Genomic DNA, 27,673 nt, shown 5'->3' with positions numbered 1-27,673 from the left:
ATTTAATTTAATAACAGCTGCAACACAGTGAATCTGCAATTTTTGGTTTATTTGCAAATTAAAAGTCGGTTCAACCAATAAAAGGCTTTGGCATGCATTTGTTTCTGATGCCTCTGTCTCTTCCCAAATGCAGAAGTATACTTAAAATATTGTTCAACCTTCAGCAGTAACACTGTTTGGATCCTGTGTCCCCAAAGTGTGCGTGCAGCAATAATGAGACGAAGAAAAACACACACAAAGCACAGAAATCCCTCAAACAGGAGAGAAACAGTTTGAGTAAGAGTGCGGCACACTGTAAACTTTTTTTAAAGTCTCATTAAAAGTCTGTAACACTGGTTTGAGCAGCTCACGGTGCATTTATTCCCCACAGGTACTTCACAACACACCACCACCGATTGTGCTGCCATGTTTTTGTTTCAATCCCAGACAGCAGGTGAATACTTTAATAAATAACGTTAATTAGTTAAAGCATTCGTTAACACTGATGGAAATCTTCAGACCGTAAAGAATCAGAAGAAATGAGGTGAAACGAGATTTCATTAAACTTGCTTCCCTGTTTACCTTCTGCCTTATTCAAATCCATTGATGCATCCGGAAAATGTGCAACACCTTACAGAGACACTGAGACACGTTATTGTTTTAATGGGATACACTTTAAGTGGTCAACAAATTGTTAATCGTTAATGAAGTATTGAATATAAAAATACCTCTTTGGTCTTAGTAGAAGAAAGCAGCTGTTTCCGCTAAAATTAAGGCTAAGGGTCGCGGATTATACGCCCCTCCAGCCAGCTGAGGGCGCTGTGGGGCGCTGACACAGACCCCCGTGAGAGGGGAGGCAGTGTCCGGAAGAAGCTCTGCTAACATGGCGGTTATGTTTTTCACTCCATGCTTTGGTTGTGAGCATAGCGTTTAGATGTAATGAGTGTTTTAAAGTGCGCGGCTGCAGAGAGGAGCATGCTGCCGGGATGCTGACGGCTGCGGCTCGGAGCTGAGTCTGCGGTCCCTCCCCTCACCGTCTCTGCGTCCGTCCGTCTGTCCGTGCCGTGACTTGTGACCCAGTTTGGTTTGGTGAGTTTTCGCGTCCTCCATTCCTTCATGCTTCCTTCAGTGCTTCCTCTTTTCTCTGTGGCTATAAAATCTTCTCTTCCCTTTGACGCTGTGGAAGAGGGACGTTAAAAACCGTTAGCGCGTGCACCGTGTTGCTGGTCGCAGGGCCGCGCCGCAGTCACTCACTTTGAGGGGGCCAGAGTCACCATCATACTGGTATAACCTACTGCGATTATTTCTTTGAGGGAGGTGATCAGTTTGATTCTGATGTGCGTGGAAAAGACAAAATGTCCAGCTTATTTTTATAATTAAGCACTTGAAGTTTTTCCACTGAAGGAGGCAGAAAAGTTGGCTTAAAGAGAGGGTGGCCATAATGGACAAGGAGCTGAAACAGTAATTTTTTGAAAGACGGCAACTTGTCTTTAACCACTCACTAACCACCAAGCAGCATTAATTTCTTTGACCAGTAATTCTGGCTGTTCGATCGGTCCAGCATGTACAGTGCCTCTCACGGTATGGTAGCCGGGATACCTCCAGTCCCCCACGACCCTAACCACTGTGAGGATTCATAGATGGGCTTTCATCAACTAATACACCAAGATAAAAATATTCCAGAGATCCAATCAGAACCAATTAAGTTTTGTAGAAAGGCGGGAGGAGTTTGGAAGGCATCCAGTCAGAAGTAGTGTCCTTGTGCAGCAAGGTTAGACGTACACGTTTAACCTCGCTGCCCGGTTTCTCATGAACACATGACAAAACGTCAGCACTTGAGAGGACCAGGAGACCAGAATGAAACATTTCACATTTGATATCAGGGAAAATAAGACATTTTGTAAACCATGTGGAGCAACTCTCACCACAGACTTTTACAATAAACAATAAACTTTAGATTTATTCTACTAAAGCTGAAAGAATTCAGATCCCTAAATTATGAATAAGACTCAAAGAAGATTTTAGTCAAAAGATTATGACTAAAACTAAATCAAAATTGGCTGTCACAATTAACGATGGTACCAAGCAGTAATTAAACGATACAGGGTTTGTCAGACTGTATGAGGAGTGATTGTCTGCAGAGGACACCTTGTGCCCTACTACTAAAACTAACATGTTTCAAAAGATGTCACTTTGGAACAAGAAGTCATTTGCTCGTCAGCAGCTGGTAATTGTTTACAGACAGGTTGACGTGTTCCAAAGTACAGGCAACCAAATCAATCACAAGGCAGTTTTTAGTGCAGCACCATATTTCTATTTTTGACCAATTTCACATGTCCACTATTCATTTGCCAGCTGACCATTCTCCAGGTCTGTGCAATTCAGGTAAACAGGCAACTTCACTGCAACTGCAATCGACATCTAGCAGCCTCTCACCACGGCTTACCATAAAAATATGGCCCGTTTGAATCCCTGATGAAGCTGTTTTGTGCAAATTGGACAGTGGCAGGTATCGCAGCGCTGGTTATAATCTCTCTGTGTTAACACAGCCTTTCTACTTTAGGATCTGCATGTGCTCAAATAAAAAGGGGAGTTTCACAGAAACTCAATCAGCTAAGCACTGCCTAGTCCACTCAGAAAACATAGAAGCCACTTTTACTTTTTGCAAGGTGGAAGTGAGAGTAATATAACCTAGTTTAAAGGTAGTTACACTATTTGAGGAAGTGTTCCAGCAGTGTTAAAAAAAATAGTAGAAGCAAACATAAAAACATTGATTTTTTTGTAAATTTGCCAGACAATGCAATGTGAAGTTTGCATTACAGCTGGGCTTCATCCTGTGGTGTTAGTAAGGTGAAGCTTAACAAGCTGCACATTAGTGCTGGGCCATATTATACCGTTCACAGTAATACCGGTATAATGTTAGGCAACAATAGGAAAATGAATTATCGCGATAGAATATGAGTAAAACGCGCATGCGCAGTGCCTTTGTTTTCATACGCACATGGCCGATTGTTGAGTGAAACAGATGAACCAGAATTGGTTTGTAAAAATGGTGCAACTTCAGTGATGTGGAACTGGTTTGGTGTTTGTCCGTCAGATACACCACAAAGCACATTTTTTTGCAGAACATGCAAGCGGCCGTCGTTATTGTCGTATTTGTCGGACTAAGATGCTCTTAAATCTGGGAGTAATCTGGGTCCTAAACTCCGTATGCTTCAGGTCAAACGAACACTGCAGCATCACTGAGCGTTAAAAACTGTCTAAATTCTTTCATCTTTAATAAAACGATCAGCATTGCTGCTTTACCAGGTGTAACTATGAAGTTTAACTTCCAGGCATCCATGAAAACAAAATGTATTACATTTAACGGAGTTAGAAGTTAGCAGGAAGCTAGCGGAAGTTAGCTCGCTAGTTTCGCTAGTTACCTAAGCATGATATAGCACGTTCTGACTGAGAGATTTCTGGAAAAATTCAAACGAACAGCTCTGCTATCACGTCCAACATAAATGAAGACAGGAAACTAAACAGCAGGGACGTTTGTAGGGTTACTGAAGTTGGGCTAGCTGGTATATAATGATGTGCTACCTGATCGCTAGCGACACAGCTATGTTAGCATAACATAAACAGTGAAGCTGGAGGATGAACTCTAACACTTTTCCACTTATAAAAGTTAACGTTAAAGTTCCTGATAGTTAGAGACAAATGCAATCGCATGGCAGGATGCTGTAAACGGACCAAACTTCAGTCAGGAGAACAACTGAGATAATCCATCCACAATACAAGGTTGCACCTTATGGTCCGAAAAATACGTACTGCACACTGCAGTTTAATGTTGCAAAGCACCTCTTTTTAACTTCAGTGGATATTATACATGGTTATGCTCAGGATATGTCAGCCCATTTCTACTGGAAATGCCTTTTGGTTAAACTTTCAGCAAGGAATTTGCATTTGCACTGTTACATTTTTATAAAGCTTTAATGTACATAAAAACCAGCTTCTTGTTTAAGTGAAAATAAATGGAAGGTTGTCTTTTTGCGCTAGTAATGTTGTGGAGTTGTATTTTGTCTCGCATCAATTATATCGTCGGTTATATCGTTATCGCAAATTTTCAAATATATATCGTGATAAATATTTTTGGCCATATCGCCCTGCTCTACTGCACATATAAAACATGTAAAGCAAATACAAATAAGATCAATGAAAATGTGGCATTTTCAGCTGATTTGAAACTGAAATTCTGAACAGCCAGTTCAACCAGTTTGAGAAATGCAAAATTCAGCATGGTGATCTAGCCAAGTAAAATGAGAGCCGTCTGCATAACACAGAAAACTCTGACTACAGGCTCAACATACCTTGCTAACACATTCATCCCACCGACCAATAATGCAACTTAATTCAGTCACAGAGAACCATCCAACTATTATTCTCAAGAATCGCTGCCACTCCTACGTTATTGGTCAGAGTGTAGTGAAACTTGCACACAGTGATGATCTAATTAGTCTTCGCCCAAATCATGCTTAAGGTTAAGGTCAGAGTTACAACAAGTAAAGCTATTTTCCTTTATTAACATAAATGAACTCAAAATGAATAATAACCTCAATGAATGTGTGAGTTATTATTAGACTGTGGTATTAAGCTGCTGTAATTATAGTGAGGCGTGTATTTTAGTGAAATAATCTGCATGTGGAGAAACTACGCCTGAAGCTAATTTGTGTTTGTATATTTTACTGTTTTCCTAGATGAGCTCGGATGGCAGGAACACAGAGTTCACAGAGTGACGTCTTAGAGTGAGTGAAGTCTTACTGGACTGGGAGAAGGAAAAAAATTAGCCCCTGTGAGCAAACTTCATAAAACCTAACAATGAGTGAAGTATCTGTGAAGGTAGATGAGGATGTGATAAAACAGGACCCTGCTTTGGAGCCCCTTGCAGAGCCACTGCTGATAATCCTGTCCCCGCCTCCACCTTTCTTGCCTGTCCACGGTGAGCCAGCCTTGCTTTGGTCTAAATGGCTCAAAGCGTTCGAACACTATGTCGAAGCACTCAGTGAAAAAGAGCTGGTCGACTCCAGTAAGTGTCTGCTCTTACAGAACTGCCTTGGCCCGGAGGGGCAGCGTATCTTCACAACACTGATCCAAAATGACACCACCTACGCAGCAGCCATATCAACACTGACAGCTTACTTCAGCTCTGATCACACCACTCAGATGCACCGCCTTAAATTCCACCAAAGGGCTCAGATGCCTGGAGAGACTGTAGATCAGTTTGTGTCTGCTTTAGAAGAGCTGCTCAGGCCTTGCAGTTATGGACACTTGAAGGATGAACTCCTCTTGAATCAGCTGATTGAGAAAACAAGCTACCCACAGCTCAGAGAGAGGCTTCTGAATGGGAGAGAAAGTCTGACTTTGACCACAGCGTTAGTTATTGGTAAAGAAGTGGAAACCTTGCTAAATGGATCTCAGCTGTTTGATATTCATGAAGTCAGCGTGGACATTGGAGATGACTTAGAACCACCGGTTCAAAGAAAAGCTAAAAGAGGAAGGCCTCGCCGTGGGGAAAAAAGGTCAAAAACAAACACGCGCTTGACTAAAACTCAGTCACTCAAACCCAAAGGTAACTGCTACAGCAATGATAAGCTCTGTAATAATGACAACGATGCAGAGTCTCAGACTACTAGTGAGACCAATCTGACTTGCGATAATGAAAATGGAGCCTCATCTTCATCTTTACACAAGCTGAACAAGCACAGGTACAACAAAACTAGTGATGGTTTTGAGGATGACGACAACACCAATGATGAGGACTTTGATCCATTTTCAACTAAACCAAAAGGTCCCTACTGTCCCATCTGCCCCGATCGCCGCTTCAGAGACGCTCACAAGCTTGCCAGACACATGAGGACTCACACAAAGGAGAAACCGTTCAACTGCCCTGTCTGCTCTATGAGCTTCAGCCAGTCGTACCACATGACCCGACACCTGAGGAACCAGCACGGTGCAGGACAGCATGTCTGCACTGCCTGTGGGATAACTTTAGAGAGCTTTGCAGAGTTGAAAAGTCACAAGAGGAAGCACAAGTCAGATGTTCTGTCATATCCAGAATGTCGTGAAAAATTATCCAACAGCGACGTGTTTTCTAGTCATGTCGAGTCAGACAGCAAAAGTTTCTCTACCCACACAGAGGGACAAAGTTCTCAGCAAATCGAGAGAGTCGAAGTGAAGATTGAAGAAATAACAAGTGACGATCCAGCTTTCGGTAACAGGGATTTTCAGGATACGGGATCCAAAGCGAATGTTTTGATGGAAGAAGGAAATTCCGATGAAGCACCATCTCAAGATGAAGGGAGACCGAAAGAAAACCCCACCGCCACTGCGAAAACAAAAGGCCATTTCTGTCCCATCTGCATAAACAGACGCTTTAGAGGGCCAAACAAACTCATGAGACACATGAGGACACACACAAAGGAGAAACCCTTCAGCTGTCCTGTCTGCGCCATGACTTTTAGCCAGTCCTACCACATGACCCGACATGTAAGGAACCAGCACAATCTGGGCAAATACATCTGCTCTAAATGTGGCAAAAGTTTCAGTAGCTGGCTCGATATGAGAGCGCACAAGAAAACCCACGCAGTCGAAGGCCTGACATGTCTCGCATGCGATAAACAGTTCAAGGAGAAGGCTGCGCTTGCGAGTCACCTTAAATTACACAAGAAGGTCGCGTCGGGTCCTCGAAGCCTTGTCTGTGGCGACTGCGGCAAAGAATTCCGCCGAATGTATCACTTGAAACGGCACATAGTGACTCATAGGAAAGCATCGAATGGGGAGTGTTTCACGTGCCCTGATTGTCAGACAGACTTTGCCTTTGTGGAAGACCTCAACAAACACCTGGAGGTACATGTGAAAGAAAACAAGGGGACCTGCCCAAAGTGTGATGAAACCTTTGGTAGTCTTGAAGAACTGGAGGTACACATGGCGGTGCATCAGAAGTCTTATTCCTGCAGCACGTGTGGAAAGAAGTTTAAAGTTGAGTATGCTCTGAAGAAGCACGAGCAAAGTCATGAAAGCGAACAGTATTACTGTGCACTGTGCCGCAAACACTTCCTCAAGCTTTCCCACTATAAGAGGCACTTAATGGTCCATAACAGGCGCGAATCTAAATGTCCACACTGCGACACCGTCTTTCTGCAGTTAACCGCTTTGAAGTATCACCTGCGGACTCATACTGAAGAAAGACCGTACCAGTGCACCTGTTGTATTGAAACCTTTGAGGAGAGGGAAGATCTAGAGCAGCACTGCCTCAAACACAGGAAATTCAAGAAGGAGAGGCCCTACTCCTGCACTCGGTGCGATTTTGCTTTCTCCACCCTGATGGAGCTGACGGAACACATGAGTTCACACGAGGGAGAGCAGCCGCAGACCTGCTCCGTCTGCGGGAGGACGTTCCTGAACAAGAATAAGCTGGAGAAACACCTGACGATCCACACGGGGGAGAGACCTCATCTCTGCTCCATCTGTGGGAACGGCTTCCCATCCGCAGCGAGCCTCAAGCTACATGTGCACATCCACACAGGAGAAAAACCTTACCAGTGTTCCCAGTGCAGTAAGAGTTTCAGGTCGTCCAGCGGGTTGCGCCTACACAGCAGACAGCACATGGAGGTTCGGCCCAGTTACGAGTGTCCCCAGTGCGGTAGAACTTATGGCCGCATGACAGAGCTGAAGATGCACCAGCGCTACCACACGGGAGATAAACCGTATGCGTGCACCTGCTGCAGCAAACGCTTTATTAGCAAAGACAAACTAAATGTTCACATGAGGATACACACAGGGGAGAGACCGTACTCCTGCCCCCACTGTGCACAGACTTTTACACAGACCGGGGACAGAAACAGACACATCAGTAAATTCCACCCCTAAGTGCAGTGAAAGGAAAACAACAAAGGCTTGGTGGTTACTTTGAAATGACCGTACCAGTGGTTTTGCATGTTTGTTGGAGTTTGATGCCTTACTAATATTTGAGGAAGAATACAAAACCAAAATGTATTGCAAGCATAACTAAGGCAAATTTAGGCTGACATGAACATAAAAAATGAGGTAACATAATTGGTTTGGATTATGAACAACACTAACAGATCAGTTTCTGGCAGTCCCAGTAAAGACTTGTTAGTGCTTAACTGGAGGTTTTTGTGAAGCCAAACTTCACAAATGGGCAAAGTATAAATACAGCAGATATTGTGAAAGACATCATTTTTTATGAGCTTTTCAGAAGAATCAAGATTAATGCCTTTTTGGTCATATTAATGATTTATGAGCCCATGCCAGGATTTCCACTACTCACATGTCACTTTAAACACAGCCTTCCAGTATGATTTTTGTCCCCGCCTATTGCATGCAGAGATTTCTCTGAATTCTGACTCTTACTTTTAATGATCTTCTTGAGTTAGCCCACTCAACCCCTCACTTCTTTACTTCTAAGTGGCTTACAAATCATTTAATTCTGTTCATTGACATTAGACAGTGAGGGTGAAAACTGATGTTGAGTCACAGATGAAAAGCCAGTCACAGAGCTGCTGTTCATCTGTCTTAAATGCTGTGAGAGAGAATAACCTGTTTAATGTGTTTGTTTGTTTTTTCTTGTGTCTTGCAAACCTACTCAAACATGACTGTCATAACCTAAAAACATAGCACTTTATAACTTTCTTATAGCACATATACTGAGCCAAAATGCGACGCCTATTGGAGACAAAAGACAAATTACAGAAAAGCAGCAAAAAAGAAGAAAACTCCCACTTCTAAAAATGCTCATTTCTTTACTACTGAAAAAACTTTGTAAATTAACGCAGAGAGCCCATTTCGCATCAGGATTTGTGTTTTCTCGTTAGATTGTTCTGAAAAGTTCATGAATGTGCTGCTTTTTGCTTCCAAACTTTGCTTAATGGGGAAAAGCATGCAGAACCACAGTACTGGTGTCACAAATGGTTTCTGTGTGTACAGTAAGATGCCTGACAGTTTGTCTCTGCTGTTTTCTGCAAGTTTCACAGCTGGACTGAAGAAGTCGTATCATTACTCTTGAAATACAAAAGCTCTGCATGACAGTTTGTTCTTTGAGGCTCACGGCTCTCCCTCGTGTGCCTGATTTATCCCCCTTGTGAAGCACTTTTGTAAAGCGCCCTGGTCTTACAGACTGTCACACTCGTGACCAGCATGTAAATCTTTGGCCTTCGACACACACATCTGCCGACACACACTGAACGCTCAGACACCAAAATGTTTCAGCGATCGCGATTCAGCATTTTTATCTGTATGTGTGGGCATATCTTACACGTCTGATTCTTTTTGCTTCTCTGAAAGTGAGCATTTTGTAACTGTGTTTGGAAAAGTGTCCTAAGAATAAAACGTATTCACTTCACCAGTACCTGTTGTGAGACCGTGAAACCACATCAGATATGTCCAAAGAAACAAAGGAATGGACATCGTTCCATGTTTCATCTGTTAGTTACTCAAACTCGCTTCAGATGTCAAGTCCTGTGACACAAAATAGTTCTCCCTCAAGGGGGAGGAAGTATGTGACTGGTTCTTTTTGTTAGCAGTTAAGAATTCACAGTTTTCAAGATATTTGTTTTGATGGTAAATGCCAATAACAGGCTGCAGCTGATTTAGTTTTGGTGAAATTCGGGTCAGGTCACAACAAATGTGAAAAACTTAATGTTACCCACAATCTTTAATGGATTAGTTTTAAACTTTACAACAATATACTAGGCGTTGGGGAACATGAGTACCCAGGTTTGCTATATCAAAACTATATCGAGTAATCTATGATATGAAAGGACATGGCGAGAGCTATACAACACGCTTTTTACTTTTTCAGTATGACCACACAGTGGCGCCGTACCAATAAAATGGAATAAAATAGAGTTTTAGTAAAGACGTTGCCTTTCAGGTGGGCGTTGTGCTCTCTGAGTGCTCTTCGTTTTTGATGCTGCTCACGAGAATGAAGCAGCAGCACTGTGTCAGACTTTGCTGCTGTCGTGTTGTAAAGAGCAGTGATGGCAACAGGCATATTATTGTTTCCAGGTGTGTACGCGAGCAGAAAACAGAACAAAGGAGGGGGTCTTCTACCCAGCCCGGTCTGCTATTTTACAAAAAAAAGGACTCCTCTTCATCAAAGCTTCTGCAGGCCCAACTGCCCTGATAGCTTTTGAAAATCACCCACATTTCGGGCAGCTTGAAAACAGACTATTGTGTGGCAGTATATTTCTGTGGAGTAAAAAATAAAACTGTGTGTTACATGTGCCATGTACCAATTCTTGGTTAATTTCTTGCAGTAAATCTTCCATATTTAATTAATTTAATAGGATGAAGTTTTTGTTTTGGGGAGTTTTTCTTGTTTCTTGTGGAGGGCTGATCTTTTGTGGAAGGTAAAGAAGTACATACAGCTTGCATTTGTTGGCATAAAACGAAAGCAAGGAAGAAAGACGAGACCAAATGAAGATTTATGATGACATAAAGGAAATGAGTTAATAAAATTGTCAGAAGTAGTCAGGAAACAGCCAGGTTAACATAAGGAAAAAACAAAACACAGTCACTGAGACTAAAATATGATATATTGATTTTAATCAGACCTCTGTCTATATGTGTTTGCAAAACAACCTCTGAATGCAAAGTGTAAATCACCTGACATGAAATAACATGTTACACTACAGTTGCCGAGATATGCTCCTAGAAGGGATACACGTCTGAAGATTTCCACACATCACACGTGGGGGAAGCACAGGTGTTAGTTACCTTTTTCACCATGCAATTCTCACAGTGTGAACAGTAGTTGCATAGATCGAATTTTATTGATGTAGATTAAAAAAGGACTTTCACGTATTAATGTGGTACTTGTATGTTGAATGCATTAAGCATGTTAAACTATTTTAGTGAAATAAAAGGCCAGTAATTCTTTTTAATTTTTTAAGGCAGGATGAAAAAAATATAAACTGAAAAAAGTAAAAACGAAAGCAGCATCAGGCTTAATAGGTGGCAGTGACGTCTGAGTTTATGAATTATATATTTAGTTATTGAGAGATATCAAAGGGTGCAGTGTAAAGGAGTAGACGGTAGGTGGCAGCACTCACTGTTATTCACACTTGTTTTTCCACGGAAATAAGGACATTATTTTGAAGCTGCTTCCTGTTATCGAATCGACTCGAGAAGTTTTAATGTAATCGGCTGTTTAACACTTGGCTCTAGGTTATATTATATCTTCATCATAAACGAGCTTTAAGGAGACTTTGGGGTGACTGAATCTTGTTGGTAATCCGAAACGATTGTATGTCTAATGTTTAGCTACTGATGCTAACTAGCGTTGTGAGGCTGGTAGTTTCCTGTTATAAGTATAATGTTAAATGTAATATGTGGCTAAATCCAGTACCAGCATGTGAACTGTCTTTTGGAAACTGCAATGTTGGATAACATCTCATTTATATCTCAGTTAGATATAAACACCGCTGACTTTAAGATCTGCTTCTTTCACGTAACTACAAAACGTCCTGTCTGAGATACCTGAAGTTACGGTCACTCCTTATGGCTGCTTTCGGCTTTACTCCTGCCAGAGAGCAGGATCTTTTTAGTTTTGAAGCGGAACAGTCCAGCTCAAAAACAAGCAGCGGACTCAGCGGGGAAGAGGCCAAGCGTTTCTATGAAAGCTTAACAAAAGATGAGAAAGGGGGAGATGGATCAAAAGGTCAGACTAGACAGGAGAGTAGAGAGTCCAGGAGAAGAGCGATGAGGAGGGTGAGAGCTGTGGAAGCACAGCGGGGCCAGAGTGGAGGGAGTCAATCAGAGACTGGACACTCAGAAAGAACCATGGAGCTGCTGGGTCTGCGGCTACTGCGCTTTGCCCATGAGGGAGACATCCCTGGGCTCAAAGAGGTCCTCTCAAAGGGGGTCGACATCAACTACCAGGTATGATAATGAAGATTCTGTTTCATTTGGGGAAATGATACATTTTGCTTAAAGAGTGTATTGTTTTTTCCACCCTTGCAGGATACTTTCTTCTGGACAGCTGTAATGTGTGCAAGCTGGTCAGGGCAAAGATCTGCTGTGAGACTTCTGCTGCAGCACGGAGCGGCCTGGGTCGGAGTGGTTGACACAAAGGGGAGGGATGCCAAAGACCTGGCACTGGAAGGTATAACCAACAAACATGGTTGAAACCCTAAAGTCATCTCCCAGGTCAAAACTGGTTGCTAAGGAAAGGAAAAATAGTGACGTGCCAGCTGACGGTTATTCAGCTCCGAGATGTTTGCTCAGATCTGATCATTAGTGGTCGATATCTGTTTGTGTGTGCAGTGAAGCTGAGCCAGTGTTGTTGTAGTTTTGGATTTTCTATTCAGTATTTGTTCCTATTTCATTTTGATGTTTTTCTTTGAATTCAGGTCCGTTTTCATTCACAGTGGGTTCAGCTGTTTCACTTTTACTTCTTATTGTTTGAAATTGTTTGTTTAATTTTCATTACTTTTACTGTTTTAATCTTTTTATTTATTATTATTATTATTATTGTTATTATTATTGTTATTATAAGGCAATATAATGTGGAAATTAAAAAAATTCAGGACAGTTTTGCAACATAAATGCACCACTGTAGTCTGAATAAAGATGACCATAAAAGCTTGTAGTGTAGTCAAACATGACTATACTAACAAAGATTAAAACATAGTTAGTTTTGCAATAACATAATGTTGGTTTAGTGAGTTTTTATGTCTTTTTCAGTTTCATGGCTCCAAGTTTTAAGATGACTATAAAGACCTTGAACTGAACTCATTCATTTCTTTTCACAGCTGGTCACAATGACGTGTTGGAGGAGCTGTTGAGCTACGGGAGAAGACCAAATAGAGACACACCGTCTGATAGCAGGTGTGCACACTCTCATTGGTACACAGTTCTAATCTAAATATAACCACACAGTAAAATCATTCAGGCTTTACAATATCTATCTAAACCAGGCATGGGCGAACTACGGCCCGGGGGCCACGTGCGGCCCGTTAAACGTTTTGATCCGGCCCGCCAAACTTGGAAAAAATTAATAAATTAACCTTGTTAATGTTTTATTTCCCCTGCAATTCTGATGTTTCCTCACTAGATGGCGCACTCTAGATATATTGGCTTTGTTGAGGTGAAGCGGCGTAGGCCTATTACTCCACGTTTGCACTTTACCCTGTGACCTACCGCCCCTCTATGAAGATGAGCGGTCCCAAGAAAAGGAAAGTGGACAGAGAATGTCGAGTGTTCAAAAAGGAGTGGACAACTAAATATTTTTTCACTGAACACCGATCATCTGCTGTTTGCCTGATATGCCAAGAAACTGTGGCGGTTTTTAAAGAGTATAATATTAGCCGTCACTTTGCCACAAAGCACGCAAATTATGCTAGCAAGCTCTCAACAAAAGAACGGGAATCTGCTGCTGAGAAGTTGGCAGCTAATTTGAAGGCTCAGCAAAGTTTTTTTTCACCGTCAAACTGCCATTCAAGAGTCAAGTACCAAGGCCAGTTTTATGCTTTCATTCAAAATAGCAAAGGCCAGCAAACCACTGTCAGAGGGCGAGTTTTTAAAAGAATGTATGGTAGAGACAGCAGGTATTTTGTGCCCGGAGACCAAAGACAAATTTGAGAAAATCAGTTTATCACGGCGGACAGTGACTCGCCGTGTAGAACTAATAGATGAAGATATCACCAGCATATTAAACAAAAAGGCGAAGTCATTCACTTTTTATTCTTTAGCACTGGATGAAAGCAACGATGTCAAAGACACTGCTCAGCTCCTCATTTTTATCCGAGGAATCAACGAAACCTTTGAAATAACGGAGGAGTTTTTGACAATGGAGTCTCTGAAAGGACAAACACGGGGAGAGGACTTGTTTGAACGAGTGTCTGCTGCCATCGAAAACATGAAGCTTCCCTGGAGTAAGCTTGTTAACGTCACCACAGATGGATCTCCAAATTTAACGGGAAAAAACGTTGGCCTGCTGAGGAGAATCCAGAATAAAGTGAAAGATGAAAACTCTGACCAGGATGTGATTTTCCTCCACTGCATCATCCACCAGGAATCTCTATGTAAATCGGTGTTACAGCTGAATCATGTTGTGAATCCTGTGGTGAAACTTGTCAACTTCATACGCGCACGGGGACTTCAGCACCGTCAGTTCATTGCGTTCCTGGAGGAAACTGATGCGGATCACCAGGACCTGCTTTATCACTCCCGTGTCCGCTGGTTGAGTTTGGGAAAAGTGTTTCAACGAGTGTGGGAGCTCAAAGAGGAGATTGGCGTGTTTTTGGAGCGGCAGGGGAAGACTGATGAATTTCCTGAGCTGAGCAACAAGAGCTGGATGTGTGACTTTGCGTTTGCTACGGACGTATTTTCACACTTGAATGAGCTCAATGTGAAACTGCAGGGGAAGGAGCAGTTTGTGCATGACACACAAACGTGAAAGCCTTCAAATCCAAGCTGGCTTTATTCTCCAGGCAGATTTTGAACAAGTCATTCACTCATTTTCCTACACTAGCCACGCTGAAAGAGGCCGGAGCAAAAGTAAAGAAATACAGTGAGTCACTGGATGCACTGCACGGAGAATTCTGCCGTCGGTTTTTGGATTTCGATAAAATTGACAAGTCACTTCAATTGGTGGCCTTTCCTCTGTCGCAAGACCCCGAAACAGCTCCAGAGGAGCTTCAGCTCGAACTCATCGACCTTCAGTCTGACCCTGCCTTAAAAGAGAAGTTCAGCTCTCTGAAACTAAATGACTTCTATGCTTCACTCAATGATGCCGCGTTTCCAAATCTAAGGCGAAGAGCGCAGATAATGTTGGCTTTGTTCGGCTCTACCTTCGTGTGTGAACAGACATTCAGCGTCATGAACATCAACAAAGCCAGCCACAGATCCAAGTTAACAGACCTACACCTCAGATCAATCCTGAGAATCGCCACAACAAAACTAACTCCAGACTTTGATGCGCTGGCTAAAAAAGGAGACCAACAACACTGCTCCCATTAAAATGTGTGTCTCCGTGATACGCACGTTGTTAAAATGAACAGTGCGCGCAGATCAACTATAACGCTTCACAGACTGACTTGCTGCAACTGTTTCGTCCTTGCACTGGTCGTTGTTGACTTTTGGCACCGGGGAAACAAATTGAATAAAAGGAACAGGACAAGTACATCTGCATCTCCTACCGTTTTTGGAAAAAAAAAAAAAGAGTTAGGAGGAGAGTGATGTGATATCCTGAAGGATAACAGAACTTTCAGTGCTTTAAAATAAAATATTCATTTATTTGATTTTCAGTGTTTAAAGGCTCATTTCGAAGTCAGAGATTTTATTGTAATGCTTTTCTTCATTTTCATTGGAAATTAAAGCACATGTTTTCTCCATATCTCAAGATGTGTATTTTTCCCCCAATGAGGTGATGTTTTCAAAGCATGCCATCTATCTACTCCTGTTCCAGCCCCTTTGTCAAATGTTAGAACTCAATGTGGCCCACTAATCAAAAAGTTTGCCCACCCCTGATCTAAACCATTCATATCTGAGGAATAGGGTACACACGATGTTTGTTTATTGATAATCTAATGACACAAATTTTTCCAAGCGATCAATGAAAAATCCTTGATTCAAAATCTATGGTGAGAAACATTTAATGGTGCAGGAGTTTTAATCCATCCGACAGAGACGCTGCCTGGTGCCTTTTGGATCGTTGATCGTGTCTGGGTTTAAATCTCGTATTAAAAAGCTTGAGCTCTGGTGATGGTGAAGCAGAAATTACTACATAATTTCTACTTTTGACATTTTACAGTCAGGAGAAGGATTAGCGCTTATTGGTGTCAAATTGTGCAACAAGAGTTTATCTTAGTGCATTTAGCACTGCCGCTATATATGATAACAGCAGTCCTTTTGCCCTCCTCACTGTGTGGGTGTGTTCACAGATGTGAGGGCATACACAGCAGTGAGCTAAACAAACTTCCTGGTAAGGCTGGACTTTAACCACAGAGATCATGGAATCAAATCAGTGAATTACCATAAAAAAAAATCAAATAATGCTGAATAATATAGCAGTGATATTTGCCAACATTCACCAACATCAGGATCACATTGTGAGGTCAGATTTCGAATGAGCACAAACGCGAGTGAGATAAGATTACAGCAGGTAAAATCTCTGCTGTTGTTTACACACACTTGGAGAAGAAGTCAGTTTGTGGCTCTTTCATGTTTCTTTTCGGGCTCATGTTGTCTTTTTTTCATCTATCCTCAGTTCCCTCCAGCCTCAGTGGTGCGACGTGTGTCGTAGCGAGCACAGCAGCAGCCTGCTGTCACATCTCTCCTCCACCCTGCATCAGTTCAATCTGCGACGCCCTCCACCGACGCCTTACTACTGCCTCCCCCCCTCCAGCAACAGCTTCAAGATGATGGTTCGTTGTGGCTGGAAACCAGGAACAGGACTGGGGCCACAGGGAGAGGGGCCCAAACAGCCAGTGCCTACTGTGCTGAAGAGAGACCAGAAGGGTCTGGGATACGGACAGATGAAAAGAGCCAAAGTGACTCACTTCCAAGCCAGAGACTGTGAAGCTGTGAAACCACCATCTAAGGACAAAGTGAGGATTGGAATGAAAGGACAGAGGAAGGAAGAAAGTAGGAAAAAAGAGCAAAAAGACAGGAACTGGGAAAGAGACTTCCGTGCCTCTTTTTATCTTTGATACTGGCTCATTCACATCTGCATCTGAAACACATAAAACATGACGCTGAGTTTTTTATTAAAGCTTTGACAGAGTTTGATGGGTTTGTCTGTGAAGCGACTTTAAATGAAGCTTAACGCTCTGGATCAGAGCTCGTGCTGTCTGTGTACGGCGTCAGCTGCTGTTTGCTCAGTGATTGAATGTGTGGCAAAAGGTTTTCATTCATGTTCACGAGGATTTCAATTACACTGTAACTGAATGCGTCTGAGCCACAAAGGTGTTAAAGGCTTACATTATAATGTTTTATTTGCATTCAGCAAAAAGAAAAAACAGCAAGACCGATCTTATCATGAAGAACACTGATTATTGCTCATGATCCAGGGATGGACAAATTCTTTAGTGTCATAAAGCAGTGCAGACATTTTTATATTAAAGATTAAAGAAGAAAAGAGTTTCTTTTAGATGTTAAAGTTGATTCTACGAAGAAAAATCATCTAGTTTTTTCTTCACTGTTAAATCCTTTTAAGCAAATACACAGACCGAGAGTAACCTTTCCCTCTGTTGGAGCTCCGGGTGCCTTTTCACCTGGTTCACCTTTACACCTGCAATCATGTGAATGTTGAGTCACACACTTGTGCTTACCTGTGTCAGGTTCTGTTAAACTGGTTTTTACTGCTTCAGTCTGGGCGCTTTTCTTTTGTTTTCAGGGCTTTATAATGACAAGAAAGGACATTTTAAGTCACTTTAAACTGCCTGTTACACAACACGTGGGCTCAGGGATGTCCTGTTTCAAATTAATGGGCTAAAAATTAATGTACCCTTAAAATCTACTCAGAGTGGTGTAATCCACTTTTTAAAATATTCTGTAGCAATATTGATTTGTTCTTGTAGATTTGTTGGAAGATAATGTAGGCAAAAGCTTTATTTTGTAATGTAGAGTAATATGTGTGCCACATCTTATAGCTACAGAGTATACCACACACAGGCACTGCAGTACAACCTCAGCAATCTCTCTTTCCATCCACCACCTGCAGCTCTTCAAGAAGAGAGATGTAATCTGTCCAGCATGCCTTACATCTGCCTCAGGGCTCTTCTGGTAAGACCTGTCCAAAACACCCAGTTTTGGACGTCTTTCCTAGTTTGATGCCTGAACCACCCTAACAGGCTTATTTCAAGGAGTGTTGGCTTTACTCTTGAGTCCCTCTGAATGACAAAGCTCCTCACCCTGTCTGTGAAGACCAGCCCATACACCCTTGGTATTAAGCTCTTTGCACTTAATTATTTTGGTTGTTATTCACAGTTTATAGGTGAGGAATGTAGACTGACCACTAATCAACAGCTTTGCTTTCACGCTCTGCTCTGTCTTCCTAAAAACAGCTGAGTATGCTGTCTGCATTACTCCTGACATGGCACCAGTTTGTCTTTACCTGTCAGCATCTCCCCTCACTCATAAACAGGACTCAGTGATTATTTAACTCCTTCACTTGGGGCAGCAACTAATACCAAGCCCAGAGTGGGCACACCACCCTTTTCTGGGTTACAACAATGGCTTCAGACTTGGAGATGCTACATCTCATTACTTCTTCTTCACACTAAGCTGCAAACCTCCCAAGTGCAAGCTGGAAGTCATCTCTTGATGAAGGCAAAAAAATCATATCTGCAAAAAAGGAGACATGACATCCTCAGGCCGTCCAACCAGCTTCAACTTCACTGGTCAGTTGCTATGCTGATCTTGGACCAACATTATTATGATGATGTAGAAACAACACCAACACTGGGATATCAACTCACGCACAAAGGGTAATCCTCACAAACTGCGCTCTGAGCGGCCTGGGTGCCACTTAACTCAGTGGGTGAACAGGTAACCACATGGCTGGAGTGCAGCAGCGCAGTTTGAGTCTGACCTGTGGCCCTTTGCTGCATGCCTTTCCTCGCTCTTTCTCTCCAGTTTCCTCACTGCTACACTATCCAATAAAAGAGAAGAATTGGCTGGGCCTTAGCCCGTGGCACCAGGAGAGGCCCAGCCTGGAACCACTGAATGGACCTGCTTTCCTGTGGGCCAACCATCAAGAGGAGGGGCTGTTTGATGCAATGTAGAATGTGCAGCAGTCAGATCACAGGTTTCCCAAACTGGCTTCAGGGACAAAGGGTCACTTAACTCACTAACCTGAGCTAGTGTATGAGGTTAGGAGAAACCAGGTATTGTGGGCCTTGGTTCAATTGTCAGCTTGAGTTCTGAACAGGGTTGAACTCAAGCTGGAACGTGCCCTGGGCAGTGACTCCATTGCTGGATACAAAACCATCTCTTTTTTGGAATGACAGTGAAACTTGAATGGTTTGATTGGGAGGAACAGCCCAGTCTGAACCCAAGTGAGGTTCTGTTCCTGAACTTCAGTGCTAACCACAGTTGGTCCATAATGAGCACCAAGTCTGAGCATAAAGGTGTCCATAAGTGGACCTAACACCAGGTAGCCTAATCTCTGATTTTGTAATTGAATCGTGTAATCGCCGTATATCTTGGACACTCTTGTGAAGAGAGGAGCAGAACTGTCAACTGATCACAACTTGTTGGTGAGCTGGATCAAATAGCTGGCCTCTAGTCATAGAAAGACTTTGAAATGTACATTTTTTAAATTATATTTTAAAGTCTGGGATATGGAAAGATGAAAAGAGCCAAAGTGACTCAGTTCCAAGCCAGAGACTGTGAACTCTGAAACATAAAATATGATGAAGAGTTGTGTATTAAAGTCATTGGGTGCGTCTGAGAGGTGATTTTTAAATAGAGCTTAACACTCTGACCTTGACTCAGGATCGGCGCTCATGCTGTCCATTTATGGCATCAGCTGTGACTCTGCCAGCTGTTTGCGCAACGACCGAATGTGTGGCAAAAGGGTTTCCTTCATGTTCACAAGGAGTGTGTTTACACTGTGTTACTGAAAATGTCTGAGCTATAAAGACTGTGTGAAAGGGTTACACGATAACGTTTTATTTACATTCAGCAAAAAATACACAGGACAGAGCAGACTTTACAAACATCAGGAAAAACACTGATTACTGCTCATCCCCAACAGTAACCTTTCCCTCTGTTGGAGCTCCAGGTACCTTTTCACCTGGTTCACCTTTACACCTGTCTTCATGCGAACGTGGAGTCACATGTTTGCACTTATCTGTGTTAGCGTGTCAGCAACGCTCTGCAAGGCAATCAATGCAATTATTGCATTGATCTGGACTTGCCTACTACATGTTTTCATGATTTTATTTAAGGAAGGAAGCACTCTTTCAGTACAATTCATCTTAAACCGCCTGTTACACAACATGTAGGCTCACGCAAGCATGTTCTATTTATAAGGGGTGAAAATGAAAGAGCCTGTACGTTACACCATCATTGGGTACTGCGTTTGATTTGATTTGTTATTCCAAGCATTGGTTTTCAGATAATATCCAATTTGGTGCATTTTTTTTAACACTAGTGGGTTGGGGGGGTAATTTGTTAATTTTGCCTCCGTACACTATCATAGCTGACGTTAAATCAAACAATCAAGGTACTTTAATTCAAGGACTTTCACAGGCATATTGTGTTAAATGTTCAGAAATTTCAGCCATTTTATTCATAAGGCTCTAGTTTGGGATTTAGACTTTGTTTTAAATGGACAAGTTATGATCGTCTTCAATATAAAACCAAATCTTTTGATGTAATGCAGTGCAATTTAGCATATTCGATCACAATATCACTTTACTGTATAAAACCTAATAAAGCTACACAGGCAGTACAGTGTTCATCAAAGTGATAATAATGCTATATAGAACTATTTAAAACTATGTTTCTTACTGCAGTTGTTTGTATTGGCAACATATAGGTGTATACAGGGAATAGTATATGAGGATTCTAAATATCACATTTGGACCTCTGACCTCTTCTTTAAGGTCAAAAGGTCAAACTTTCATAAAATATTTTTTTAATCTTTAAAACTGCTTAAAATTGTTCTGCCTGTCTTTGTATTGGCAACTTTTAGAAAGTGATCCTGGTACATTGGGATTGTAAATATCACATTATAGTTCGCATCCAAATATATAATATCTGACCTCACTTTTACATTTACATTTGCCTTTATTTCAAGATGACTCTAAAATGTCCAACATATGCCTTTAAAGAAAGTATTGAAAGAGCTTCCTAGTTAGAAATACACTGAAGTATAATATTATATAACAAGCTATATAAAAAGCTTAAGCTATTCATATAAAGTTATTACCAAATCAATAGCTGTTATTCGTCCAACCTACATGATGTTTGTGTAATCAAACTAAACATCTATCATCCTTGCCTTATCTGCTATTAAACTACACAAAAAAAACCTTCTTAAAGTGCTTTTAAAAAGAACAAATGAGACAAAATGAATATACAGACAATAAAGTACTGTCCTTGAAAAGTAAATACTGTCTAGAGAGTGAGCTGCCTTGGTGGAGGTTTGCGCTCTGGGAGTGCTTTTTGTTTAAAATTGCTTCATCTGTCACCCTCTTCCTGTAACCACTTCATGGCTCTTGTTTCAGGGGCTCAGAAGTATCTTTGTCACTGGTTTAGCAAAACTGTGCACCTACCCTTGGTACGAATAAGAATAAGAAAACTCTTCAGCCTCTTTTCTCTTTCTGTGCTGTGAGCACATACTGGGAAGAAGCAGTGAAAGCATTTTCTGCCACCAACAGAAAGCACCGAGCACGTCTGGACATGCTTTTCTGTGAGCACAGTATGGAATTAAGCATGTATACATAAAACAGTCTGACTGATAGCGTGCTGAATGACTTGATGTTTGGTGTTTGAATCATACACTTATTGAAGAAACTACGATGTGAAAAACATTCAGTTCTTGTGTAGGAGAAGAAAAACCTATATGCTAATCCAAGCTGGTTTCTTTCTTTTTTAATCCAAGCTGTACAATAACAAATGATGAAGACTGCAGTACTACACATGGCAGAGCTAATCAAACTAACTGATACACAGTAAATGCTCCTCGAGCTCTGTCTCTGTTTATGCTTCCTCCTGCCATTGGATCGGCTCCAACGCCCCTTCCTTACTCACAGAACATGTATGTGCAGCAGGAGACAAAAGCCTCTCGTCACATAGGTTTGTGTAATCGCTGAGAGAAGAGAGGAACGTTGCAGACATGGGGTACTTCTTCTTCTTGTCCGCAGAGACGTGGACCCTGCTGGCTGCCCTCGTCACGCTGCTGTTTGTGTAAGTTTTAAAGATTACTGGATGTGTTCAGGTATTTGTACCATTTGTGCTGCTTTTTTAAATGTCTTACACCTGTTCCAGGTATTCCTGCTGGACATATGGGACATTTAAGAGATTAGGCGTCCCTGGGCCCTCACCTATCCCATTTTTTGGCACCATGTTGGCATATAGAAAGGTGGGTTACGATACCAGCCTACACTGTATACACCGAGGACAATGTCTTCCAATAGCTCATTGGTTTTTCAACTACAATCATATTTGAATAGTGTAGTTTTTTTTATTTAGCTGTTGTTTTGTACAGTTATTTTCAGGTTATGAAAGACCCTTTCACCCTGACCCCTCTAAATGTTAGGCACCTGTTGTCAAACACATTTGTATGGCATGAAACATGCAAACTGGCTGCTGTACACAACAACAAGCACTCTTAAGCAATAATATCTGAGTAGCTTGTGACGGACTTTTGATTAAAGCCACTGAGACATCTGGATTAACTAGTTAACTCAGGAAGTAGAAAACCTCACAACGTTACTTCAGTATCATTAGAAGTTAACGTCACTGATGCAGTTATGCCTGTAATGTCTCTACTTTGTTAAACGTGACCTGTGTTTTTGGTAAGTTTCATTAATCATCCGTATATCTCGTTCTTATTTCCAGGGATTTTTTAACTTTGATGAAGAGTGTCATAAGAAATATGGGAAAATGTGGGGGTAAGTTATGTTGTCTACAGTACATGACTGCTTTTCTATGGATGTAAATAATAATCATGCAGACCTGTGTGAAAGTGAAAGTGAAAAATGTATTACTTTCACTTGTTCGCATGTTCAGTTGTTTTATTTCTTGTTTCTTCTACTGTCGTGGTACGCAGCATTTTTGATGGCCGTCAGCCCGTGTTGTGTATCACTGATCCTGCTATGATAAAAACTATCCTGATAAAGGAGTGTTACTCTTTCTTCACAAACCGCAGGGTTAGTAAGGACATTATACGACTCAATCAGTCTCTTTTTAAAAAAAATCTGACCTTCTGTCCTCATCACCAGCTGCTTTGAATGTTATTACAGAATTTCCGTCTGAATGGGCCGCTGTACGATGCTGTGACAGTTGCAGAGGATGATCAGTGGAGGAGGATCCGCAGCGTCCTTTCTCCCTCCTTCACCTCTGGGAGATTGAAAGAGGTACATCCCTCTCCCACTCTCTGCCTCCTCTGGCTTTTTTTTTTTTTTTTTTGCATGCTGAAAAACAAAAGAAGCAAAAAGCATTCACTTAAAAAGGTAAACATAGCATCAAGATTCAAGTTTCTTTATTGTCATTATCCAAGCATAACATAATGCTGGCAATAATACTCCCTCGTGTGGTGGATAAAAATTAAGTAACATAAATATACTGTATAGTCTGCATATCTCTGTAGATCTCTGTAGATTGAAAGTACTTTATGCTCTTCCAGTATTGCTCCATCCCCAGCCTTGGTGGGGCTGTTCTCATATTGTTCCCTTGCCACTGAGAGAACACCTTGAATGGCTCAGGGGATTACAGCTGATTTATTCTCCTGCCTTCTATCTCTGGTATACCTCTTCAAGGCACTAGCCAAGGCTATGAGTCTTTAATTGGCAGTTTGCAAGGCCTCAGGTATGGGCAGCTTGTTGTGCTTCTTAGGCACCTTCTTCATCAAGAATCATGCAAAACTAGGCTGACCAACCTGTGCACTGCCTGGATTGATTACAAGAAGGCCTATGACTCACCCCAAGTCGGGCAACCTGAGGCTGTACGCTAAGCAGAAGGAAGGAGGCAGTCCAGGATGAGACAATGAACAGCCATGAATACATCAGGAAGATGGCCCCTACTGAAGCATCAGTGAATACCTCAGGGAGCAGAAACCTGGGAAAGAGGAGTAAGACGAGGAACCATCATGGAAGGACAGGCTCCTGCATGGTATGTACCATCGGCAGATAGAAGTCCTACCAGTGGCTGGACAAAGCTGGACTGAAAGACAGCACAGAGGCACTAATCATGGCAGCAGAGGAACAAGCTCTGAGCACAAGATCCATAGAGGCTGGGGTCTATCACATCAGACAAGGCCCCAGGTGCAGGCTGTGTAAAGATGCCCCTCAGACAGTCCAGCTCATGATGGCAGGGTGCAAGATGCTAGCAGGCAGGGCATTCATGGAACGCCATAACCAAGTGGCCGGCATAGTGTACAGGAACATCTGTGCCGAGTATAACCTGGAAGTCCCAATATATACTCTGTGCTGTTGTAATTGCATCCGGTTTCAACATTTTTGACGTTGTTGTTTTTTGTCTGTTTGTGCCTCAGATGTTTGACATCATGAAGCAGCATTCAGCCGTCCTGATCAGCAGCATGAAAAAGAAAGCAGATAAAGATGAACCTCTAGAGCTGAAAGAGTGAGAACTCTCATACCGTTTTCATTTAAATACATCAGAAAAAACGCAGATTCATCTCTTCTAAGTCTGCAATAATAAAGGTCATGTTTGATGTGTTTGTGTGGTTTTGCAGGTTTTTCGGACCCACAGTATGGATGTGGTAACCAGCACCGCCTTCAGTGTGGACATCGACTCTCTCAACAACCCCTCAGATCCTTTTGTCACGAACATCAAAAAGATGCTGAAATTTGACCTTTTCAGCCCCATCGTCCTCACTATTGGTAATATATTCATTTTGATACATGAAGCTCCTTTTGACTGCTCCCGTTATTCAACAAGTGTTTACCTTGGCTTGTAGCTCTGCGTGTTTGTTTTGGCAGATTTTTTCCTGGTGCAGTCTAAAGGATTTGTGTCTCCTCCTGGGATCAAACTGGGCACCACTACAACATGTCCATCAATGCAGCTGCTGTCCTTCATCTTCCATTAATAAATGTCCTCTTGTTTGTTTAATTTCAGCCTTCTTTCCCTTCATGATTCCCATATTGGAAAAATTGGAGTTTTCCTTTTTCCCTGCATCTGTGACAGACTTCTTTTACGCTGCACTACAGAAGATCAAGATTGATCGAGAGACCAGCAAACAAAAGGTACAGCTGTGAGTTTGTGTTTGTACCAATAACCTGTTCTGACATAAAATCACAGCTGTTCTCAGACTGTGTTTGTTGACTTCCAGACTCGAGTGGACTTCCTCCAGCTAATGATCGACTCTCAGCAAAATAATGATTCCAAACAGGATAAAGGTGATACACGGACACACGTCTCCACACATGGAAAAACCAGCTTAAAGCTGTTCTAACGTGTATATCCCTCCTACCTCCTCAGGTCTGACAGATCATGAGATCCTTTCCCAAGCGATGACTTTCCTCTTTGCTGGCTACGAAACGACCAGCAGCTCTCTCACTTTCTTGTCTTACAATTTGGCAACAAACCCTCAGGTGATGAAAAAGCTGCAGGAGGAGGTGGATGCAACCTTCCCTAACAAGGTAACCACACAGAATTCTTAATATAAGACAATATATTTCTTTCTAGCATAACTAAACTAAAGTAAATCATACAGTAGATATAATGTGTTATAATAATATTGTGTTATGGTGATTATATTATTTTATATATTGTACTCATATATAAAATCAGCACAGGGTTCAGCTTCTTACTATGTCTCTATCATCAGTCATGTTTATGTGCTTGTGTTCAGGCTCCCATCCAGTACCAGGAACTAATGCAGATGGAGTATCTCGACTGTGTCATCAATGAGTCTCTCCGATTGTTCCCCATTGCTTCACGTTTGGAGCGTGTGGCCAAGGCCAGTGTGGAGATAAATGGCTTTGTGATTCCAAAAGGTATGGTTGTCATGGTACCCACCTGGCCGATGCACCGGGACCCCGAGATTTGGCCTGAACCAGAGAAATTCAAACCTGAGAGGTACGGAAAGGTGTCTGATGTGACAAAGCAGAATGAAGCTCTGTGGGATATATCCCAGTTTCTGTTGTTAATAATGTGTGTGTGTGTGTGTGTGTGTGTGTGTGTGTGTGTGTGTGTGTGTGTGTGTGTGTGTGTGTGTGTGTTCTCAGGTTCAGCAAGGAAAACAAGGAGACAATTGATCCGTACAGCTACATGCCTTTTGGAGCAGGCCCGAGGAACTGCATTGGGATGCGATTTGCTCTGGTTGTGATGAAACTTGCAATAGTGGAGATCCTCCAGAGGTACAGCTTCTCTGTGTGTAAGGAGACCGAGGTGAGAGCCCAGATCATCTTCTCTAACTGTTAGTTTTGTGTGTTATTGTTATTTATTCTACATGCCACTTCTCTGCAGATCCCCATTGAACTGGACATCCAGGGTCTGCTACAACCAAAACGACCAATCAAACTGAAGCTGGTGCCACGTTCTTAACCCTCCTCGTCTAAGAAGAGGACTTTTCTTCATTTTAATCTTGATGTTTCTTGTGTACATAAACACCATGTCAGTTTTTGTACTACCTTATTTTGTCTGCAGGTGCACTAAACACTCTATTTAATTTCTTTTTTGAATTTTCTGGCAATTATTTCATGGTTTAGGCTTTAAAGCGTTAACATAGATCCAGTAAAGACAAAAACGTAGCAGTCAGGCATTTGGCCCTTGTGGACGGTCATTGTTTAGTATGGGCAAAGAGTTTATGACAACGTATTGTAAAGAATAATCAACAATTTCTATTTTTGTCTAAAGCATGTATCAATTCAATTCACTTCAATTCAATTCAGTTTTAGTTATATATCACCAAATTACAACAACAATCAGGGGAAAATCCCAATAATCAGACAAGCAAGCACTTGGTGACAGTGGGACAGAAAAACTTCGTTTTAACAAGTGGAAACCTCCAAGCTCATGGAGGGCTGCCATTAGCTAGATCAGTTTGGGGTGAGAGGAGGAAATGCAAAGTCGTATATGAACAAGATAAGAGGTTACGGGATCCTGGAAATAGCTGAAATCTATAAAATCTGAAAAGGGCACAATCATATTTCTCTGGTAAATGGCCTGTATTTATATAGCGCTTTACTAGTCCCTAAGGACCCCAAAGCACTTTACACATCCAGTCATCCACCCATTCACACACGCATTCACACACTGGTGATGGCAAGCTACATTGTAGCCACAGCCGCCCTGGGGCGCACTGACAGAGGCGAGGCTGCCGAACACTGACCACCACCAGCCAGTAGGCAACGGGTGAAGTGTCTTGCCCAAGGACACAACGACCAAGATTGTCCGAGCCGGGGCCGGTAACTAAAATACACCATGATTAGACCACAAAGCTTTACAGTATTATGTTACATTATAACCTTTAATTCTCCAAAGAGCTGATTACAAACGTCACATCACTTCTCGGGTGTTTTGTTTTCATATCCTCTCGGAGCGCCACCACTTTTTTGTTGCAGCTCAATAAGGAGAGATCAACTTGGAGGATTTGAACATGATTTATGGAGATTAGGGAATTAATGTATTTGCCAATTGGACTCCAAGCACCCATCATGACAGAATTGGACCAGAGTAATGATAACGCTACTGAGATTGACAGCGTGGGAAAGTCACAGAGCTGCAGAGAACAGAAAAGCAGACTAACACCCAGGAAACAGCCAGATGGCTGATTACAGAGCTTCCTTATTGAATTTACGCATAAGCTTCATTTCGTGGATCATGTCTACATGTAATCACGTTACAGTCATTTTGGCTTTTGGCTCAGATACCTGAGTTTTTGAATTTAAATAGAAAAGGGTGTTCATTCACTGGAAAAGTGTCTTTGTGTCTTCTGGTCATCTGTTTGAGTTGTGTCAAAAGCTTTGGGCTGTAAAGCCTGAGCCTCTCA

General features: G+C 42.0%; 2 protein-coding genes, 1 long non-coding RNA gene and 2 pseudogenes across 4 annotated transcripts; 4 read left to right on the top strand and 1 right to left on the bottom strand.

Moving 5' to 3' along the window:
• Positions 1–780: 780 nt before the first annotated feature.
• LOC101471823 (uncharacterized) lies at positions 781–9,388 on the top strand. Its single transcript, XM_004568327.5, has 2 exons — positions 781–1,068; positions 4,719–9,388. The coding sequence occupies exon 2, from the start codon at positions 4,840–4,842 to the stop codon at positions 7,888–7,890; it is 3,051 nt and encodes a 1,016-aa protein (XP_004568384.1). The 5' UTR covers positions 781–1,068; positions 4,719–4,839; the 3' UTR covers positions 7,891–9,388.
• Positions 9,389–9,594: 206 nt separating this feature from the next.
• On the top strand, positions 9,595–17,353 carry gpank1 (G patch domain and ankyrin repeats 1). The gene is made up of 4 exons (XM_004568328.4): positions 9,595–11,922; positions 12,004–12,145; positions 12,795–12,870; positions 16,253–17,353. The coding sequence occupies exons 1-4, from the start codon at positions 11,542–11,544 to the stop codon at positions 16,692–16,694; spliced, it is 1,041 nt and encodes a 346-aa protein (XP_004568385.1). The 5' UTR covers positions 9,595–11,541; the 3' UTR covers positions 16,695–17,353.
• Positions 12,878–16,246, top strand: LOC143418976 (general transcription factor II-I repeat domain-containing protein 2-like; annotated as a pseudogene).
• A 2,284-nt stretch (positions 17,354–19,637) lies between the features above and the next one.
• LOC143418977 (uncharacterized) lies at positions 19,638–23,010 on the bottom strand. Its single transcript, XR_013098923.1, has 2 exons — positions 22,922–23,010; positions 19,638–21,895 (listed from the first exon to the last, which is right to left on the bottom strand). It is a non-coding gene; the product is annotated as an uncharacterized LOC143418977 (long non-coding RNA).
• LOC143412281 (cytochrome P450 3A40-like) lies at positions 21,821–27,665 on the top strand (annotated as a pseudogene). The gene is made up of 13 exons (XR_013098922.1): positions 21,821–21,903; positions 21,985–22,078; positions 22,558–22,610; positions 22,769–22,868; positions 22,962–23,075; positions 24,212–24,300; positions 24,413–24,560; positions 24,796–24,923; positions 25,010–25,076; positions 25,159–25,319; positions 25,532–25,758; positions 25,908–26,070; positions 26,149–27,665. The product of XR_013098922.1 is annotated as a cytochrome P450 3A40-like (transcript).
• Positions 27,666–27,673: the final 8 nt, after the last annotated feature.

Source organism: Maylandia zebra, linkage group LG6 (genome assembly GCF_041146795.1).
Source record: "Maylandia zebra isolate NMK-2024a linkage group LG6, Mzebra_GT3a, whole genome shotgun sequence".
NCBI lineage: Eukaryota > Metazoa > Chordata > Actinopteri > Cichliformes > Cichlidae > Maylandia > Maylandia zebra.
This window is presented reverse-complemented; position numbering and strand designations above follow the sequence as displayed.

Excerpts from the sequence above, each read along its gene's own strand:
- LOC101471823 (XM_004568327.5), top strand. The coding sequence starts at position 4,840 with ATGAGTGAAGTATCTGTGAAGGTAGATGAGGATGTGATAAAACAGGAC.
- gpank1 (XM_004568328.4), top strand. The coding sequence starts at position 11,542 with ATGGCTGCTTTCGGCTTTACTCCTGCCAGAGAGCAGGATCTTTTTAGT. Across the intron at positions 11,923-12,003 it reads GGGTCGACATCAACTACCAG|GATACTTTCTTCTGGACAGC; the intron begins GTATGATAATGA and ends CCACCCTTGCAG. Across the intron at positions 12,146-12,794 it reads CAAAGACCTGGCACTGGAAG|CTGGTCACAATGACGTGTTG; the intron begins GTATAACCAACA and ends TTCTTTTCACAG.